The 20,152-nt window shown below is 27.3% G+C and overlaps 1 protein-coding gene across 2 annotated transcripts in view; it reads right to left on the bottom strand.

Annotated features, from left to right (window-relative positions):
• Nucleotides 1-2,570: 2,570 nt before the first annotated feature.
• LOC129955732 (peroxisomal multifunctional enzyme type 2-like) overlaps nucleotides 2,571-20,152 on the bottom strand; it is a 57,738-nt gene continuing 40,156 nt past the window's right edge. For both annotated transcript variants that reach the window (XM_056068247.1, XM_056068248.1), the window contains 8 exons: nucleotides 12,449-12,579; nucleotides 10,734-10,859; nucleotides 8,959-9,097; nucleotides 8,170-8,300; nucleotides 7,337-7,471; nucleotides 5,727-5,868; nucleotides 4,216-4,349; nucleotides 2,571-3,021 (listed from right to left, as the gene is read on the bottom strand). In XM_056068247.1, the coding sequence (XP_055924222.1) occupies nucleotides 2,932-3,021; nucleotides 4,216-4,349; nucleotides 5,727-5,868; nucleotides 7,337-7,471; nucleotides 8,170-8,300; nucleotides 8,959-9,097; nucleotides 10,734-10,859; nucleotides 12,449-12,579 (1,028 nt within the window). In that variant the 3' untranslated portion in view covers nucleotides 2,571-2,931. The remainder of the gene's footprint in view (nucleotides 3,022-4,215; nucleotides 4,350-5,726; nucleotides 5,869-7,336; nucleotides 7,472-8,169; nucleotides 8,301-8,958; nucleotides 9,098-10,733; nucleotides 10,860-12,448; nucleotides 12,580-20,152) is intronic.

Below are 20,152 nucleotides of genomic sequence, written 5' to 3'. Positions count from 1 at the left end.
CTTGAAAACTTTTGGAGATCCAGATTAGAATCCAAGCATGGATTTGATTGGTTATTAATATCCCATTAAGAAGCTCATGAGTGCCATTACAGATAAAAACAGACTGTGCAATTTTGATAAATTGTAATTAGATGCATGCTCTTTCTCTACAGGCTATATAAGGCAAAATGATGAGATTTAACTCTAGACAACTCTAATTCAACATCAAACACACACAGTTGAATTTCGGTGAGATTGGGTCTCGAATTTAAAATCGCTTATCTAAAACTCTGCACCACATAATATATTATGTGAAGAATAAAATACGGAGCATAAAAATCAAGATGACAAAATTACATATAAATTTCATTTATTTAGTTGTCAAGTTTACGAGTTGCTCTGATCTGATGCTCAATAAAGGACAACTTTCTTTTGGACAATAGACTTCAAAGGACAATAGAAATTTACGAATGTATAGAAACTATGACTGCATATTAACCTATTAACTGGTAATTAACTTAAAGCCAACTCATTTCGCATAATTTTCATCATACTTGGCATAATTTTCATTTCGCATGAAATATTTCCTCATACATGATTAACAGATTCTAATTTTAGTACATTATTGTGGAAATCTCCTAATGAGTGCACTGTGATCGAAATCCAACACACTGGTTAATGGGGGAGGGGGGGAGCGCTTAATTTCACAGAAAGCACAAAGCATGGGTAACAAAAATGCATTAAATGCGAACTAAAAAAAACAGTATTTGCAGAAAATCATAAAACAAACAGATATTTAATCCATAATTCGAAATATAGAGTGCATAACTAAAAGCTCACTCCACAATCAACACTTCAAAGCCAGAATCTAATGCGCGTATGAGCACCTCGGTCTATATAGTCTCCGTAAAAGTATATGGAATTTTCTAAAAGATTAATCGGCTTCAAATAGATATACCCAGAATTCTTGCATTTTGTAGAATCTCTCACTTTTGTCACCAGATGGTCGCCAATTCCGAAGGTTATTGATCTGCATCCATTAAAATATATGTGTAAATATCCTTGCTATAAAACTAACTGCGCCAGAAAACAATATTAGATTTGTAATATAATATTTTTGGATTGTTGTTTTTAGAGGGACAGGCCAAATGTTTATTTCAAAAATGTGTTTTTCAGTCACAAGACACCTCAAATATGAAGATTCATTAAAATTTGGGAGGGGGGTGAGTGAATTTTCAGGCAATTACTATTTTCTCTTTGTAAAAAAATACATGAATAAAATAAGGGAAAATATTCATTAACACAACAAACCAATTACACAATGAGTATACTGAACAACACTTTGTTACAGAAAAAGCCATATTTTAAATTATTCCTATTCAAGTATTCTTTCTGATGAAATACCTTCGGGTTTTAATTGCTAATTTCTCCAATTTTTGCTTGCTCATATACGAAATATAACAAAGACAATATATTGTTAACCTCGCAAAATTTTAATACAAGCTTTCGATGAAACTCCAGTTTCAGGCCTCCTTAAAGCATATTATATATATATATATATATATATATATATATATATATAGAGTTATGTTTTCTATCTAAGAACATAATAATTCGAAAATGCTTTCAACTAGACAAACAAAATTTTGTATGCAAATTTCGCACCAAATCTGGTAATTTCTATAAAATTTTGAACAAAATCTGTTAATAAGAAATTTATATTCGTTCGAATACAGTTAGGCACAATAAGTACAAAGCATAAACAGCTTGATGAATGAAACTTGGTGCACAAAGTTAACATCTAAAGTATAGATTTGCAACATATTTTGAAACGAATCTCTCACAGGTTTGACCATTTGTCATTCTGTACATTTATATACAAGTAGATATGATAGTTCTAAAACATAATATTTTATGTAAATTAAATTTGATATTAGATCTTGTTACTAAAAATTATAGTTCTGTATCATTTTTTTTTTTTTTTTTTGGATTGGGAAAGAAGAAGAAAAAAAAAAAAAAAAAGACATTCAACGTGGGATTCTTGGTTTTCTTCATTATATTATGAAGCACAAAACTCTCACTGGGAGACTTTGAAGATAAAAATCTGAGTACTTGCAACATTCAGCACCTTCCCCCAGAACCACAATTATATGTGGAGGCATAGAAGCACATCTTCATCAGAGAGTGTACAAGAAATTTTCAGGAACGCATAAATATTCATATTTTCATCATAAAATTGTTTTTGATAATGACTGACATTATTACTTTGTTCCCACTATACACTTTGATAATTTCCTTTAGGTATTTTTTCAATTCAAAAATTCTTTATGTATACTGATTATGTCTTATTAATCCATTCAATTTTACTTTTGTATGCATTCAAAGTCAATTTCTTATAATTAAATCTTACAGTAAAAATAGTAAAAGAGTCAACTTTAAGTAAAATTATTTATTCAGATACTAATCATTCTAAAACATTGTTTTAATAACAGTTTAAAAGTTTTTTTTTTTTTTTTTTTTTTTTTTTTTTTGTTAAAAACGAGAATTCTTATATATTTTAAATGAAATGCATAATATAAGAAGAGAAAATAAACTTTCTAATAAACTTTTTATTATAACAAACATACATACAACAAACACAAAGAAAAAGAATTTAACAAAGAAATATTAATTAAAGTAGAAAAGCCATATACAGCCCTAAACATTGCAACCATTAATAAAATATTCATATTTAAAAAAAATTAATATAATGCCATATTTGATATAAACTTTTGCATATAAAAATATACCTTTGTACATCCTATAAAGTAAAAATACTGAACGATATAATAAAAAAATTTTTAAGTTTCCATACATATATATCTGTATGTCAGCCCACTTTCAAATGTGATTGAAATATATTTCTGTGCAAAAATTTAATCATTTAATATATCGCCTTCCAAGCACACAGTCTTATAATTTTGATGCTACTTTAAGATTATCAAAAAGTTTCGATACGACAGATGCATCACCTTCTATTTTTGTTCCTTTATCAGACAAAACCTAGAAAATAAATTTTAAAAAATAAATTAGAACCCATATTAAAACAAGTATAATTATGGTAATCATCTTAAGGAACTATCTGAAACTGCAAAAGGTTAGCAATGTAAAATCGACATAAATAAGAAATGTAAACAATAAAACATCAAAATCTTTAATAAATTAATAAAAAGTTTTTTAAAAGCTTATTAGCAAACAAGAAAGTATTATTTCAATAGACTGCCTTTAATGATACTTTTTTTTTCCTTAGTATGCAATTAATTCATAGAAAAATTATAGAATGACAAAATCATTTTCATCATCATTCTGAAATTCACAACCAGACGGGTGACTTATAGCTTATAGGGAATCAAATTAATCAATTAACATAATTAAATTCTGAAAATAAACTAGTGTATTGCCATCACACACAAAATTTCAAAAAAACCAAAAAACATAAGAATATTTCAGCACATCATAGTGTAAGCTATTCAGCACATGTAAAATTTATAGCAAGCTACATCAAAAAGGCGAAGTTAATAAGAAAACTCCTTCACAAACATGAAACAAGTCAATTTAAATAGAAATGATAAGAATAGCTAAATTCAAAATTCTGTATTTCATAACTAATAAAATTTTAGGACATAAATTTATTTTCAATAATTAATGGAAAGAATTTTATAAATTATTGCAGCAGTCAATAAATAAATATTCAATCAAGATTACTTATTTTCTTGTTCCACTAACTAATTATTTTTTATATCAATATTAATCACAAGATAAGAATTTTATAGATGAATCGAAATACAGTAATATTTTAACCTTTAGCACTCAGATGATGCCTCTCACACAGCATTCATGACAGTGAATGATTTTGACGTTTTATTTATTTATTTATTTTTTTCAATTTTAATTTTTAAAAATGCATAAAAATAAATGCAGGAAATTCAAAAAAAAAAAATTATATATATATATATATATATAATTTATCGGAACAATAAACAAGTTCTTGTATTAGGAGAATAATTATGCATCAAATTACTTTTCCAAGTGCAAAGGGTTAAAATCTAAACAAATCTGTATGCATTTAAGTTATGCAAATAGGTAACGATATATTTTGAATATAATAACTTTAAAAACTATAAATAATGCATTTTCACTGCAGCATTGTTCTGCGTTAAAAGGGTATTGTGCAAAATTTCAAAGAAATAGGCTTACTTGATTTGGATTCTTTTTGTATTGAATCCAGTCAGCAAAGACATCATCATCAATGGTAATTGAAATGGTAGGTTTTACACCTTCCTTTGCAGGTCCACGGCACAACATAACTTTGTCACTCTTCAAATCCAAGACTACATAAATAATAAATTTGTTATTCAATATACTTGGGCATATCTTTAAAGCATTTAATACTATTGTAAGCAATATTTTAACAAATTCCTCATAAATTTTCAGAATATTAGATTCAAACAACAGAAAAATCTAAATTCTAAGAATATTATTTTAATTATTAAGTATGCACCTTAATAAGATTTATATAAAAATATATTTTCAATTATTCTCAACTCCCATAGCAATTGTAAAATAAACTTCATTATAAAACAATGATTTTTTTTTTATTACAACATATATAAATATCTAAAAAGGCGAAAAAAGTTTTGAGAATCCACTTTTTTCAATTTTATAATATTATCAGGTTTATTAAAATAAATATTCAGAAAAGTTAATAATGAATAAAATAAATTTTTTAGTATATTTTGCTAAGTAAGCAATGGATGATACAAATGCAATTCATGAATATAAATCATTTTCTTTATAACTAATACAATAAAAAAAAATTAACAGTAAATTAAGAATTGCAATAATATATTTTTAAAAGCATTTCTACATATGGTAACTTCTGAAAGAGAAAACTCGTACTTCAAGAATAAATACTGAAAAAACAAAAAAAGTAGACAAACACTTCAAGGGGAGAAGCAAATGAATATGAAGGGGGGAAAGGAAATGATGATTTGGTTTATCTTTAAGGCATTTAGAATCATCATAAACAGTATTTTAAATTATTCAAAACTTTTATTAGTTTTGAATTTGTTTTTAAATAATCAAAGCATTTTTTAAAAAAATAGTTTTTATACTTTTCAAGTAATGAAGCATTTAATGATACCAAAAACAAATAAAATTGCCATTTGAAGAAGTGAACAGTATTAAAATCAACAAATCAATTTACCTAGAATTTTAGTTTAAACAGTGACATAAATAAATAGAAAATCAAATTCAGTATCCAAAATGAAATGCAAAATAAATTTAAAACATAGAATAAAAAGAAGATAACATTACTAATTATCTGCAGACAATGATGTTCTTAACTCCACACATAAAATTATAATGATTTCAATAAATTTAAGTGTAAGTAAAAATTATAGATCTTTTTCATGCAGTTCTCTCTTTATAATTAATTGAAAATTTCAATAAATTATATTTCTTCAATAAAGTTACTATTTTATTCTCTCTTTATTCTTAACTGAAAAATATTCTAAAGTTTTTCTTTTACTGCTTTTTAATAGTTACATTAGGTAATTCCTCACTCGTACAACTGACTTGTTTCAAAATAATTATTTTAGATTTTCAATTTAAATAAAATATTTAGATAATATTAGTTTTTAAATTATGTTTGTTTTATATCATATTAGATGACATTTTAGTATTTGTGCTTTCTTGTCAGTACTTACTCCATTGTGTCTTTTTCTTGCCATCCTTTGTAACATTCCATTCAAAAACAGTATTTAACTTTGTAATCAACTCTGGTTGCCTGGATACTCTCTTGCCTAATTCCACAAAGCTAGTTTCACTTCTCAGAGTAGGATCAAAAGGCTGCAGATATAAAATAATAATAAAAAATAAAAGATGTAATATTAAAAATGGCATATAATAATAAAATATCAATTTACTTATATAATTTCAACATCTAGTTAATTTATAACTGCTGCAATTATCATAATTTAAATGATAAAAAAAAGCAGGGGAAATAGTCTCTATAAAACTTTTTCACATCTCTCTAATAAAGTTGTTATCCCAGAAGACTCCTTCTATGGAACTGGTGAACAATAGATACAAAATGTTAGCCTTTGGAGTGAATTTAGCATTTTTACTACATCTATTGTTTGATCCTTGGTGAGTTCTTTGGCAGTTAATCCCTGGCATGCAGCTAATAGTATCCAAAAATCGAATTTGTGTTTTAGACATGTTTTTACCAACCAATTGAAAAGAAAATTTCAGGCATTTGTAACAACAAAATTCCATATTAAATTTAATATATTTAAATCATTACATTTATAGATTATTATGTTTACAAGTTTCTGAAAGTACAGATTAACAGATGGTCAACCTCTAATTGGATTTGGCTCAAAATTTGATAGGTGTCTATACTATAGACATTAAGTATATGTTTTGATTCATCTAGCTCTCTCCATTTTGTGGTTATGGCATTGACTTGCATTTGAACAGCTGGAGAGACAAACTTCCTCTGAATGGATTTTGTTTGAAATTTGACAGAAATCTACTAATCTGATGTTAAGATCGTATACCAATTTTCATCCATCTAACTCAAAGTGTTTTTGAGTTATCTTTGTGACAGACAGGCAGACAAACATTTGCCAAAAGTGTATTTTTTGAACTCGGAGAGGTCTAAAATGTGGAGATTCGTCAAAATCTTAAATTCGAATTTTTTGATGATTACTATATTTTCTCTATGCTACATATATGAGAAAGTAAAAACGTAATACATGAGAGATGTTTTTGGCTCTGACTTTTTTTTTCAGCAACTTATTTAAATTAATGTTATTTTTATACCAGAACAAAGGAGAGAAGCTGTCTTGCTCTTGGAAACAAGATGTATAAATTGTTTATAATGTTTGTTCATATGTTTTTATAAATCAGAAACGACTAGCTGTAGTTTATTTAAATTTATTGTGCTTTATTATTTAAGACCAATTAACTTCTGCATACATTCTACAAAAATGTATTGTAAAAGTTTAAAAAAAAAAAAACTCAAGCATTGAATTATTTTTAGTCAATATTTCCATAAAACAAAATTCTATTTGCAATAATTATGATAATTTAACTCTAAAACAGTCTAATTTAGTTGGTTAAATCTGGTTATAATAACATACTTACCATGAAACTGAACAGAATAAGAGAAACACCCTTTTTAGCTTCTCTGGCACACAAAATTTTATTATCACACTCATGCTTAATTCGAGTCACAGCAAACATATTTTTCTATGATTATAATAATCATAATACTTCATAAGTAAAATAGATAAAAATAAAAAGGACCTACCTTATCACCCAAAATAGCAGACAAAACAGGCAATTCCACTGCACGGCCCGATTTCAAAATTTCTTGCCAAAGCTGATTCAGTTTTTGTGTTAACATAATGTTACCTTTAATTTTCAATCTGCCAGTCATGAATGCCTATAAAAACACATAGATCAATACAGAATTCAATTATCTTAATTTTTAGAACAGTGTTTTCAGTAATAAATTTAAAGTTACTGCATTACCACAATTATAATAAACTAATTGTGTTTAGAAAATTATGAATGAAATTAAAAATTCTTGTAATCTTTAAACGCTTTATATATTAAATCAATTTTTCATTTTTAATATTTTAAATAATTTATAAATAAGTACACAATTAATTTTTTAATGCTTACAATTTCTTAAATAGAAAAAAATTAAAATTCTTGTTTTCAAAAATCATATTCAAGATTTTTCGAAAATACAATGGTTCAAATTTTAAAACAATATTTCTGAATATTAACTATCTTGGATATCATTATTAATGATATTAAATTAATATTAAAAGAGTCAATGAATAATAAAGAATATATCCTGCAAGTAGCTTTGACTATAATCTTTATTTGGATCGCAGCAATTAACTAAAAATCCACTAGAGTAAGCACTGCAATGGCAAGTTATAAATTTATGAAATCATCTACATAATAAAATACCCCTTGTACTCTTTTACAGTAATATAAAATAAAACACAATATACAATATGTATACATAGTAAAATACAACATACAATACAGTAAAATACATAGTAAAATATAATATATAATACAGTATAATAAAACATGACTTAATGATATAAATGATTTAAAATTTACCCTTTGAGGATTAAGTTTTCCTAACATCATGAGAATAACATCTTCATCTTCCATTGTCAGCGTAACATCAGCTTTTCCAGATTTGGGTGGTCCTCGATAAATTGAACCAGAGCCACTCTTCAAATCAACAGCTATGAAAATAAAAATCTTACATTTAAGTTTTACAGTACAAAAAATAATAATCCAACAAATATAATCAACAGATACAGTTAAATAAACTGCATGCTCTTTTAAACATCTTGAATTGGAATATTTTTAGATACCAGCTCTTTCTAGTACTCAGAAAACTAACTGATCTTTTATTACCACATGAATCTCATTAAATTTACATTTATTTTACATTTCCCAAAAAAATTATGTAGTGATAGATAAGAACATATTTGCCTATTACTTATTATCCAAGATTTAACTAACAATCATGTCTGCATGCTACTGTAATTTTAACATATACCCATATTTATACATTAAATAAAAAAAAATTTATCAATAAGGAAATTTATAAAGCAAGAAAAGAATTATCAAAATACTTTTAACTGGTCCCCTGCAAACTTAATTGAATTGTAATTGTTAAACAACTGTGGTTCTTCTTATGTAATTTTGATTGCAATTTTCTACATTCTAAATTTGCAATAAAAAGAAATACAGGTAAAAAAGTTATTTGATCATAAAATTAAGGAACTTCACAAAATTTATTGTTTAAAAATATTACACTATTAGCCTAATATTACACTATTAGCCTTTTCTCTAAGATTAGTGCAAAGATTGTTTTATCAGCAAATAAATTCTTACTCCATTCAGAGCCTTTCTTTCCTGACTGAAGGACATTCCAATGGTATACAACTTTTATCTTCTGTGCAAGTTCAGGCTCTTCATGCAAACGCTCTGCAAATGCCTCAAACACAAAATCAGCTTTCATGGCGATAGGTGGCTATGAAAACAAAATACACAGAATGAAGATGAGAAGAAATCATTAAATACAAAAATTTATATTTAAAATATTAATTCTTTAAATATATATATGATTTATTATTGTTTTTTCATTTGGAGTTCATTAATTTTTTGTCACATAATGTAAAAGCAGTAGATTTTATTCAAAAATTCATATTATTTATTATTATACAACTTGCATGATACTGAGATAACAATTAGTATTACAAAAAAAATGAAATAAATTCAAACAAATGTCTGTTGTTCCAAGATGTCAAAAATACCCAAAGAATTAATATTTTTTAAAAAAGGTTTTAATGAGAAATGATTTTAAAAATTAGCCTCATAAATTTTAACAAATATTTGGAATGCTTTCCCTTTGCCTGTATGTATGAAAAACTAATAACATAGTTCAATTCTCAACATGAATATAATTTTCTTCATGGTCAATTCCTAAAATTTCCAGTTTAATATATTATAAAAAGACTATATCTAAGCTTTAATAAAAATAAATTAATCCATAAGAGCTCACTTGTCTACACAGAAAGGGTGTTGTCCAATCTACTGAGTTTGTAAAGCCTATTTGCATTTATTCAGTTGTATTTTATAATATTTGCCAACTTTTTTTTCTTAACTGATAACTAATGACTTCACAGGAAAATTTATTAAATCATCAATTACTGACACTCTGTAAACACAATTAAAATGTGAAAAACTTATTTCCCCATCAAAAATCATCATAGTGAGTTTACAAATTAAAAGTACAGTCTGCAAAAGCCACAGAAGTGAATAGCTTAAATCTATGCTCTAAAGTGCATGGCATTTTATCATCACTTAGTGTGCATGACAAAAAGCAACTCAAAGAGTAATGTTTCTAGAGCTACAAATCAATTCTACTTCTAATCATAATAAAAACTTATGATAGTACACTTTTTTTTTTTTACTCTTCCTATTTAAATTGTTTTTCTTAGATTTGTCTCTTTAAATAATTTCATTTTTATTCTCTTAAAAAAATAACATTTCTAATTTAATATGTATGATTTAAATATTTTTCTTTCATTCTATTGCCATCAATTAATATCTTCACAAAAATACTGAGCAAGAAATTGAAGAATTGATTTGAAGAATTTTTTAAACTGATCCTCTAGTCTTCATTGGAATGGAATTTAATGATTTATATGCACTTGTGAATTGAAATAATCTTGTCAAATTCACTTAATTGTCATTTGTTTCATATACTAAAAATGAGTATATACTAAATATTTTCCATTTAATACTATTAAAATGCAAGAAAATTATTATGTTTACATTTTTGTTTCTATATGCTATTGAAAGAAAAGGGGGAGGCACTTTCTCTCAATTCCACAGAAGCATCCTTCGAAGTGCTATTGAATTTTGAGAAAAATTACCATCGTAATCAATCCTTAAGACTTATCATTTTTTGAAGTACATGGTTGTAAATTTCATATAATTTACCAAAGGGAAATGTGTTGATATAGATTTTTAACAGTAAATTAAGTTAAAAATAATCATTTAAATAAAACCAGAGACATCCAAATGAAAATCAACAAAATAACACAATTACTTTTCTCTTTCTTTAAAGAATTCTTCACAAATAATAAGAAAGAAAATATTACCTCTTCACCCTTATATGGAGCAAAGGACATCTTTTCATCTTCTTCTTCTGGATTCTCCCAGATTGCTTGTAATTTTTGAGAAGCAAGAACATTCCCAGTGATTTTAAGTTTACCTGACATGAATGCCTAAACAAAAAAAGTCAATTTTAAAATATATTTTACAACAAAAAAATAAACTATAAAAACTTCCAATTGCATGTTGTAGCACACTTCATTATATTGCTTCATGTTAAGTTTAAATAAATTACATTAAGACCTTAATACCTTAGGTAGAAGTAGAATTAACAGACTTTTAAAAAACATAGTTATGTATCTTCAAACTGTATTATTTACAGTAAAAACAATACATTATTCCTTTGCATTATTTAAAAATAGAATAAATTCATAAAAATGTTGATTTTTTTTTTAATTGAATGAAGGAATTTGAATTGAAATACAAATCTTTTATGCACACGATACAAACGTGAAAGAATTTCAAATAATACTTTCGTTTCTGAGTGCCTGACTATCATATAAAAAATGGAAGATAAGTAAAATTTGGGCAATAATATGATATATTTCAAAAAAAGTTATATATAAAACAAAAATGAAATTATTTCGTAAAATATAATCTGAGGAAAGAAATATTTCTGGAAATATAATATAAAACTAAAGGAAATATAAAACTTTTCATTCCATAAACTTATGATTTTAAAATTTTGCAGCTTGAAGGTGCAGAATTGGCTTGGTATTCAAAGTTCATTTATTACACTAGTTATGTATGTTTTCATAATATATAGTAAAATTTACCATTTCAAAAATAAACTAAGCAAATTATGGCTCTTAAAACATTTTTTACTTAGAATTAAGATTAATATGCAGTTGGCAATATTGAATTATTTTTGGGCGATTTCTTGCCAAATATATTGGCAATTCTTATTGCAACACTATAAGTCATTTCGTACCATTTTTTAGTAGTCATACAAATAATCATGGAGAACTATTTCAATTAGATTAACCCTATCAGTTTTTAGGGCATTATTCAATACACCTTGTATTCTAATCATAATAGTACCCCTCAAGTACATAATTTTTATAATTGCTTTATTTTGTTTTTCATTCATACTGTATATTATCAGATTCATTCATCCAGTTTTATTTTACTCCAGATATTTTTCATTCTAGTTTTTATCTTTTTTTTTTTGTTACACTATACATATTTATATTTTGTCATTTGTATGTTTCTTTCCAACTGATTGCTGTGTATTTATTTATTTATATTTTTAAATAAAGTCCACCTACAGCTATACCAAACTGAAATTGGGCGACATGAGCTCTAGAAACGGAGGTGTAGTGTGGTGTAAAGTTGAGTAGTCATACAAAATAGTGTACTTTTGGCAGGTTTTCTGCATGCTTGGCAAGAAATCGCACATCAACCTTAAATCTTGTCACTTTTTTTTTTTTTTTGATATACTTAAATCTTTTCTAGTCTGGTAGTATATAATGCATTACCACCCTATTTAATTTTATAAAATATATTCTTTGGATAATTTCTAATAAGATGCGTTATATTTGTAAGAAAACATTACTCAATTATATTGCACTTGCAAGAGAAAAAATTAAATTTAAATCCTAAATGCTGATGCATTCATTTAACAAGCAGGTTTCATAGAGTTAGTCAATTGTAAAAATTATTAAAATGCATAAATAAACCAATATCAGAAATAAAAACTTACCCTTTGAGGATCTTCCGATCCATCCATAATTTTTGTGAAAATATCATCTTCTAATATGAATGTACAATCTGGTTTATCATTCTTGGGAGTTCCTCTGTAGACTGATCCAGGGCCATTTTTTAGATCCAGCGCTATAAAAAAATGAACTTATAATCAACCGTTTAAAAAAAAACATTAAAATTATGTCACTAAATGGATGGATAAAATTTACGGTCAACGTTCGGTTTCCTGCCAAGCACAACAAAACTGTGCCGTCGACCAAAAATGTTCTAGTCTGAGATTGCAATAATTTCTTGATAATGTATCATATCAACATCTGTACTTCCGGAGGTGCTGACCAGACTCGAATGAACAGAATCAAAAATATCGAAAATAACCTTTCCGGATGCATATTTTGTTATGTCACATAATAATAATCATAATATATTTATTGAAATTGATAAACTACACCAAGTTAGAGATTAAAAATCAAAGTAAATCTGATAATAAAATTTCATTTAATATTTGCAACAAACACAGCACTCAAAATAAACATAATAAAGCATGGTCTATTATAATGTTTTTAAAATTTCTCACAGATTTGAAATTTTGAAATTTCTGTTTCATGGAGAAAACTAGCAAAAATTTCAAATGAATTATCAAATTCATTATTGCGAACAGAATTATCAAATATTTTTTTTTTATTCAAAACAACTTTTATACCTTGTTTTACATATGAATGAAACAGTGCGGACATCACTCAATTATGTTGATCACTGATCTCGAGTAAATAATATCAGATTTTTTTTAAGATGAATAATGTTTACAGAATGGCATCTATAAATTGCGATATGCGTGATCCAAAACTCGTTCTAACAGCAAATTGCAAAAATCATTCGAAACATTTTAATTGCAGACTACTGGACCTAGAACAACCAAATTTAGTACGAAGCTACTTCTTGGGTAGCAGGTGCTCATAAAAAAAAAAGAGAGAATTTGAATATTTTAATTAGATATTAAAATTAAAATGTAACGAAATTCTAAAAAAAAAAAAAAAAAAAAAAAAAAAATGTAGCGAAATTCTAAAGCTTTCCCTCAACAACTTCAGAGCATACTGCAATACTTTAAAGATCGGAAATAAGCTTTTCTGAGATATAAATTTTATTTTCATGCAACTTTTTCTTTAATTTTAATAAATTAGCCTTAAACTCAATTTGTAATATGCTATTCCTCCTTATAAGTCCATGCCTAAAAACAACAAAGATGTGATTAATCAATGTAAATATTTTATAAGTTCTCATATCATTAAGTAAATATAAATATTAAAATTTTTTTAATCATGTATTACCGATCAACCCTATCATATTTTTTTAACATAATGCTTTAAAGCTGGAAATGTTTCGGTAAATAGTATGATATAAAAATCGATATGCACAAAATGTAATAGTTGATACAATCAAGCTATACGACCGGGTGACAAATGAATCAAGCCTATGACATTATCAAATTATAATGTTTTGGGCAAAAAATTTGAATCGCCTTTAATTGATTTCTCTTGCATTTAAACTAGAGTATGAATTAATTACAGCAATTTAAAATCCATAAAATACATATAAAGAACATGATTTGTATACAATATAAAGCCATGAATTAATCAATGCTATAATATTGGATGACAATAGCTAATGCGTTTTCAGGCTTTTCATCAAATTATATTAATGATTATAAAAAAAACAGCATTCCGAATTTAATGTTTGTGTTATTTCATGAACAGCGTAAGTATCATTAGCTATTCAGTGATGCGGAAAATAAGAAAAATGATAGAATAATAAGTTATGCCTCACAATTATGTTGACTCACAAAATCATTATCACTTCAAATAATTCTGTACCATATCAAAACTGTCAATCAAAATATATGCTAATTTTTGCTACAATTCTGACATAAACTTGCTTATTTGTCGTCTATTTATCTATAAATGCTTCACTTGTTTTCTGAAAAGATTATAATGAAATTACGTCCATTTAATTTTAAAGTAATTATCCTTAAGATTTTATTTCAAAAGTAACGAATGACGAGAAAAAATTCATATTTTGTCTCAAATATTTTCCTTTTTTTCTCTTTCTTTTGTTCTTTCGGTTTCAAACTTTACTTTTGTAATGTTACTTTTTAATTGTAGTTAACTGATTTTTCTTCTTAATTAGAAATAAATCTTCTTAGATATTAAGTAAATTATGAACTTATCCGGGTTTGAGTTTGAGTTTGATGAAGTTTACTGGCGCTAAAACCATTTTTGATTATGCAGCGCCAACCATAAGGTAAATGCATACATATGGTTCATTAAAAAGGTACATGGTCACATTTTAAAAGGTTATTTAAAACCTCTGCTCTAGAGAAGAAAAAACTGTTGTAAAGATTTGAAGCATTAAAAGAGGATGAACAATACTCATATAAAATAGAAGAAGCCTATCATTTTTAAAAAGGTAAAAAGATGAGGATGAGGATCTTTGTTAAGGATGTCTTTTAAAACAAGGTGAGGCGAATGAAAACATTGAACTCGTTGAGAGTTCAAACGTGGGCACTCTATAAGAATGTGTCGGACTGTCAAAAGGCATTGGCATATTGTACATCGAGGGGCGGAACTGAGTTTCCAAGTAACTAACACACTGTTGTATAAGTCAAATTTGGCATCATTTTAGCCTTTACACTCGATAAGTGTAAAAGTGTAGTTTAAAACTTTGGTGAAATTACGAACATTAAGTAAAAAGAGGAGAATATGTAGAAGTAATAACAAACGTGAAGGGTTCGGTTGAATTCCAATTCCAATCTGAGTTTTAAATAAATTGCTCGAGGAAACTCAAAGAGCAAAAGCAATACAAAAAAATGAGTTCTTTGATTTGATAGTGGATTGGTTGGTTGTTTTGTTAGCTGGATCGACGGATGGGTGGGATTTAATGGCGCAAGAGCCAAAATTAGCTAAACGTTATTTAATTTAAAACACAACTAATATCCAGTCGCACACAAGAACAATAATTAATACAATCTCATACATTCCAATCATTTTTATAGCCATTCACTAATAATAATTTTGTTTGCATTATCACAGCTAATTAAAAGGAATAAAAATTTTGAGTTTTTATTTTTATTTATCTCCTTCTAGCCGCTTTTTTTGCAACCAGCTTTTTTGACGATATTAATAGTTTCTAAAATGTTCAATTAAATATTTTAACTGCTGAGCTCTTAACGGCTTTCGCGGCAAAATAATTTTTCGACTTGAAATTTTGATAGGCGAGTAGTATTACTTTAAAAGCTTTACACCATTCTATTCACTGTGCAGCTGCCTACATTTCTATCATCCCACCTTAAACTTGAACTTTAATTTGAAAAAAAAAAAATGATTAAAACTTCAACTGATATAAATACTTGTTTTGTTGAAAACATTCAAACATAAATGCGTGTTGAAAACATTCAAACATAAATGCGTGTTGAAAACATTCAACCATAAATGCGTGTTGAAAACATTCAACCATAAATGCGTGTTGAAAACATTCAACCATAAATGCGTGTTGAAAACATTCAACCATAAATGCGTGTTGAAAACATTCAACCATAAATGCGTGTTGAAAACATTCAAACATAAATGCGTGTTGAAAACATTCAAACATAAATGCGTGTTGAAAACATTCAAACATAAATGCGTGTTGAAAACATTCAAACATAAATGCGTGTTGAAAACATTCAAACATAAATGCGTGTTGAAAACATTCAACCATAAATGCGTGTTGAAAACATTCAACCATAAATGCGTGTTGAAAACATTCAAACATAAATGCGTGTTGAAAACATTCAAACATAAATGCGTGTTGAAAACATTCAAACATAAATGCGTGTTGAAAACATTCAAACATAAATGCGTGTTGAAAACATTCAAACATAAATGCGTGTTGAAAACATTCAAACATAAATGCGCTTTAACAATTATGCATCATTGCTACCTTAGTTGTAAATATAACGAAATGTCATAAAATTTATTAAAAACATATTTTAAACAAAACATCTGTTCGATATGGAAAAATAAGCTGTATCTCCGTTTTCTGATCATCAATAATAGAAGAAAAATCCAGGATGAAATATTTGTAACAATAATGAAAATAATTTGAGTTTCTTTACAACACTGAAATATACCGTTGTAAAACAGGCTTAAAATTATTTTTTAAAAAAACAGACAAAAAATTATAAAGTAATTAAATTGATATCCGTTAAAAGATTATTTTTTGAATTTTATCATGGTATAAGCCTTATTTTGATACTATTATATTTTCGACAGATATAAAGGGAAAACATGTCAAAATTTCAGGTGATTTTTAATGATTAAATTTCAATTAATGTTTAAAAAAACAGCTCTGAAATGCGCATTTCCAGTCTTAAAAATACATTTCAACAAATTTGGTTAGCTCTAAGTCTAATAGTTAATCTCGAGCTCTAAGTCTTTGTTTAGCTCTAAGTAAATACACTTTCCTTTTTATTAATAGTACAAATGTCCCAGCAACGATTTTCAAAAAAAAAATTATTTTTATTCATTAATTATTTAATTCAAGAAATTATTTATTAATGCAAAGAAAGAAATAAAAATCTTGATTTGTCCTTTTGGTTCTTAATTCAAATCCAATTAGAATTTTCATAAGACAAGCATTCATCCAAAGAACTGGTTAAAAAAATTGTTCATCCATATAATTGTTTCCAATTGATGATAGAATCTTTACTATCACTAGAAACCATCCTCTCTTAGAACAAGTATCAATATAAATTCTTAAACAAATTAACATTAAGGTACAAAATGACAGAGGAAAATAAGAGCTTACGTCTACATATAATCCTTAGCTTACCATGGCTGGACATACGAACGCCCATACTCGGTGGCGAAATAAAAGAAATGCTTCGAACATTCGAACAGGAAGGAAAGTTTACTACAAACACTGTTCTTCTCGAGAACGAGACGAAAACTATGCCACATCTTTTCCACTCAGGTAAAAATAAACTTTCCCTTTCAGCTCCCGTATACTATCGTGATTTCTAGATCAAAAATGAAGTTTAAAAACAGGTCATTCAGTCACAAGCGAAAGACTTGCAGTCCAATGACCGATGAAAGGGGCAGTTGTTAAGGTACAAGAAAAGGAAGTTGCAGGCGATCCGAGAAAGCAATTAATAAACAGTCTCCTAAACACGCTGTGTTCCTGTTCATTTGAGTTGTTTCACTTCCTAAAAGCTTTCGCAATGTTTACTATTGTATGCAAAAAAAAGTAAAAGTAGGCTGGAATGGTGTTTGACACATTAACAGAGACAATCAAGATTCTTTTTTTTTTTTTTTCTTTCTTTTTATTGAGATAGTAATAGGTTAATACAGAAGTTAAACAAAAGCAATTCTACAATGGAGTCAATTCATATTCACGCGATACGCGTCGAAAAAATTGCGTGACATCACTTAAACAATTTGCAGTTATGCTTGACATATGGTGTTTGATGTCACCTCATTAAAAATAATTCAAGATGAAAGCGATTATACATCCCTATTCAATATTTCACGTGGATCAATATTTTTTTCATAAGCACAATTAACATTTGTTTTTGCGATTTTGAGGAAGTCTTTAAGTTTACAAGCTTAGATATTCATATAATTTCAACACAGTAACTACATATATTAAAACTAAATTCTGATCAGCTTTGACTATTCTTTTGCAAGCCAGTGGAAGAAAAAAATTTGGCAACAAATTGTCCATAAAATATTAGAGATTAATCAAACTTAATCCAGAATTTTAAAAAAGTATACAAAAGATTTTTATAACCCTAAACTCTTTCATATGCAAGAGATTTTTATAATCCTACACTTTTTCATCTAATTACACCGAAATCTAGTTTAAGACTCATTTTCTTCTCGCCTCTTTAAAAAGAGACGAACTTTTTTTTTTTTTTTAATGTCTCCCTAAAACCATGGCAATACTCAGAAAAAATCTTTGAAAAAGTTTTTTGAATTTTTTTTAAAAACTTTTATTGAGTAAGTATAGACATTTTATTCATTTTCTGAGCATATCATTCAGTTGTCCCGTTTTCGTATTCTGTTCTATGACAACCTTTTAAAAACGCATCTTCTGTCAAAGAAGCATACGTAATAATAGAGCAATATTGGTAAAAGCAGGTAATAAAATATATGCGATTTAAAAGATGATGATGAAAATTAGCATTTATGCTTTATTCATTGCCTACGCGATTTCGAGCTTCAATAATCATTGCCTATGCGATTTCGGGTTTCAAAACCTCCTAACCAAATCAAAATCATGTTCTCACATGATAATAAGGATGTCGTAAATCCCTTTTTAAAGATGCGTTATATTCTGCTTTCATACAAGGAAAGACTGTTCACGTTTATGGTCTCGTGTATTTTTACAGCATAACAAACTTGAATAGGGAGAAAAGGAATAACCTCAAGGAAGTCGATAAAACAGCTAAAGAATTCTTTTTAGCTAAAAGAAATGAGAAAATGCGAATCTACGATTTTACACAACGTAAAGACTATTTTTAAATTACAGAAAATAAAATATACAAATTACAAATAGCATAGTTCATAGTGTATAATAATGCGTTTCTTATAACATACAAATGAGATTAAATTACATTGCAATTAAAATTTAGAATATATTACTTTAAACGCAAATGAAGAACATGACAGGTAACAAAACTTGCACAACAGTTCAAAAACAATGTTCTAATGCGCTAGACCGCACTTAGGAGATAAAGAAATAACAAGGTAGTAAAGATGGGACAGGTGTTATCATTAGGTATAATAAAAATCTTTAGAAATTTTTACATTTTTCAGAGCTTCAGCCATTAAAACGTATTCTAGTGAACATGTTCAAATGTGCGCGACTTCTTGTGGGTATCAGCAAAAAGAATGCTTCTTATAATTCATTTAATGTCTGTTTTAGTGACGTTACGCGTGTTATTTTGGAACGAGTCTCGTCACTGAGACAAAGTATAACGATAAAAATGATTACTTATTCATGACAAAATAACGCGAGAACGTTCAACCCTGGTGGATTTAAAATGAAACAGACCGGTAAGCATAATGGATCATCAACATGAATGTAATGGGGCCGAAACGCTGTTCCGTACTTCTGATTAATATTATTAATAATAATTTTCAGTAATAACTAATTAAAGAAATTGTAGATTACTTCCTAAAAACAACGCGATATTAGTCCGCCCGCCCCCCTCTTGAAAATTTGATTGGTATTTAGAATTAGCAAAAACAGGTAGCCATTGGAAAATCTTGGTGGGAAAAAGTTAAAAACGTCAAAATTACAAACATTTCATTTCTTTTTTAATGATTTGATTTTTAAAATCCATATATTTTATATCATAGCCTGGTTTTGACGAGTAAGTGAATGTGAAGTACAAAACGCGTGATATCAGACGAGTGTATCGTGATAGGTTAAAAGATGCAAGTGAAAATTTGTCAAAGTTGGCTACATTTTGCTCTTTCATGACACCAAATTCGTCAACAATACTCTACAAAGTGAAGGTGGTACATCGAGATCATATTCATTACAACTCTAATTTCTCTGCGAATCGTTCTTCATTTCATATTTTCATCCTTCTCGGCGAATTTACTCGTTTGTCTGTGGTAAAAGGTCAGTCGCCAACTATTTAAACTACACTAACTCATGTCTT

Source organism: Argiope bruennichi, chromosome 2 (genome assembly GCF_947563725.1).
Source record: "Argiope bruennichi chromosome 2, qqArgBrue1.1, whole genome shotgun sequence".
NCBI lineage: Eukaryota > Metazoa > Arthropoda > Arachnida > Araneae > Araneidae > Argiope > Argiope bruennichi.
This window is presented reverse-complemented; position numbering and strand designations above follow the sequence as displayed.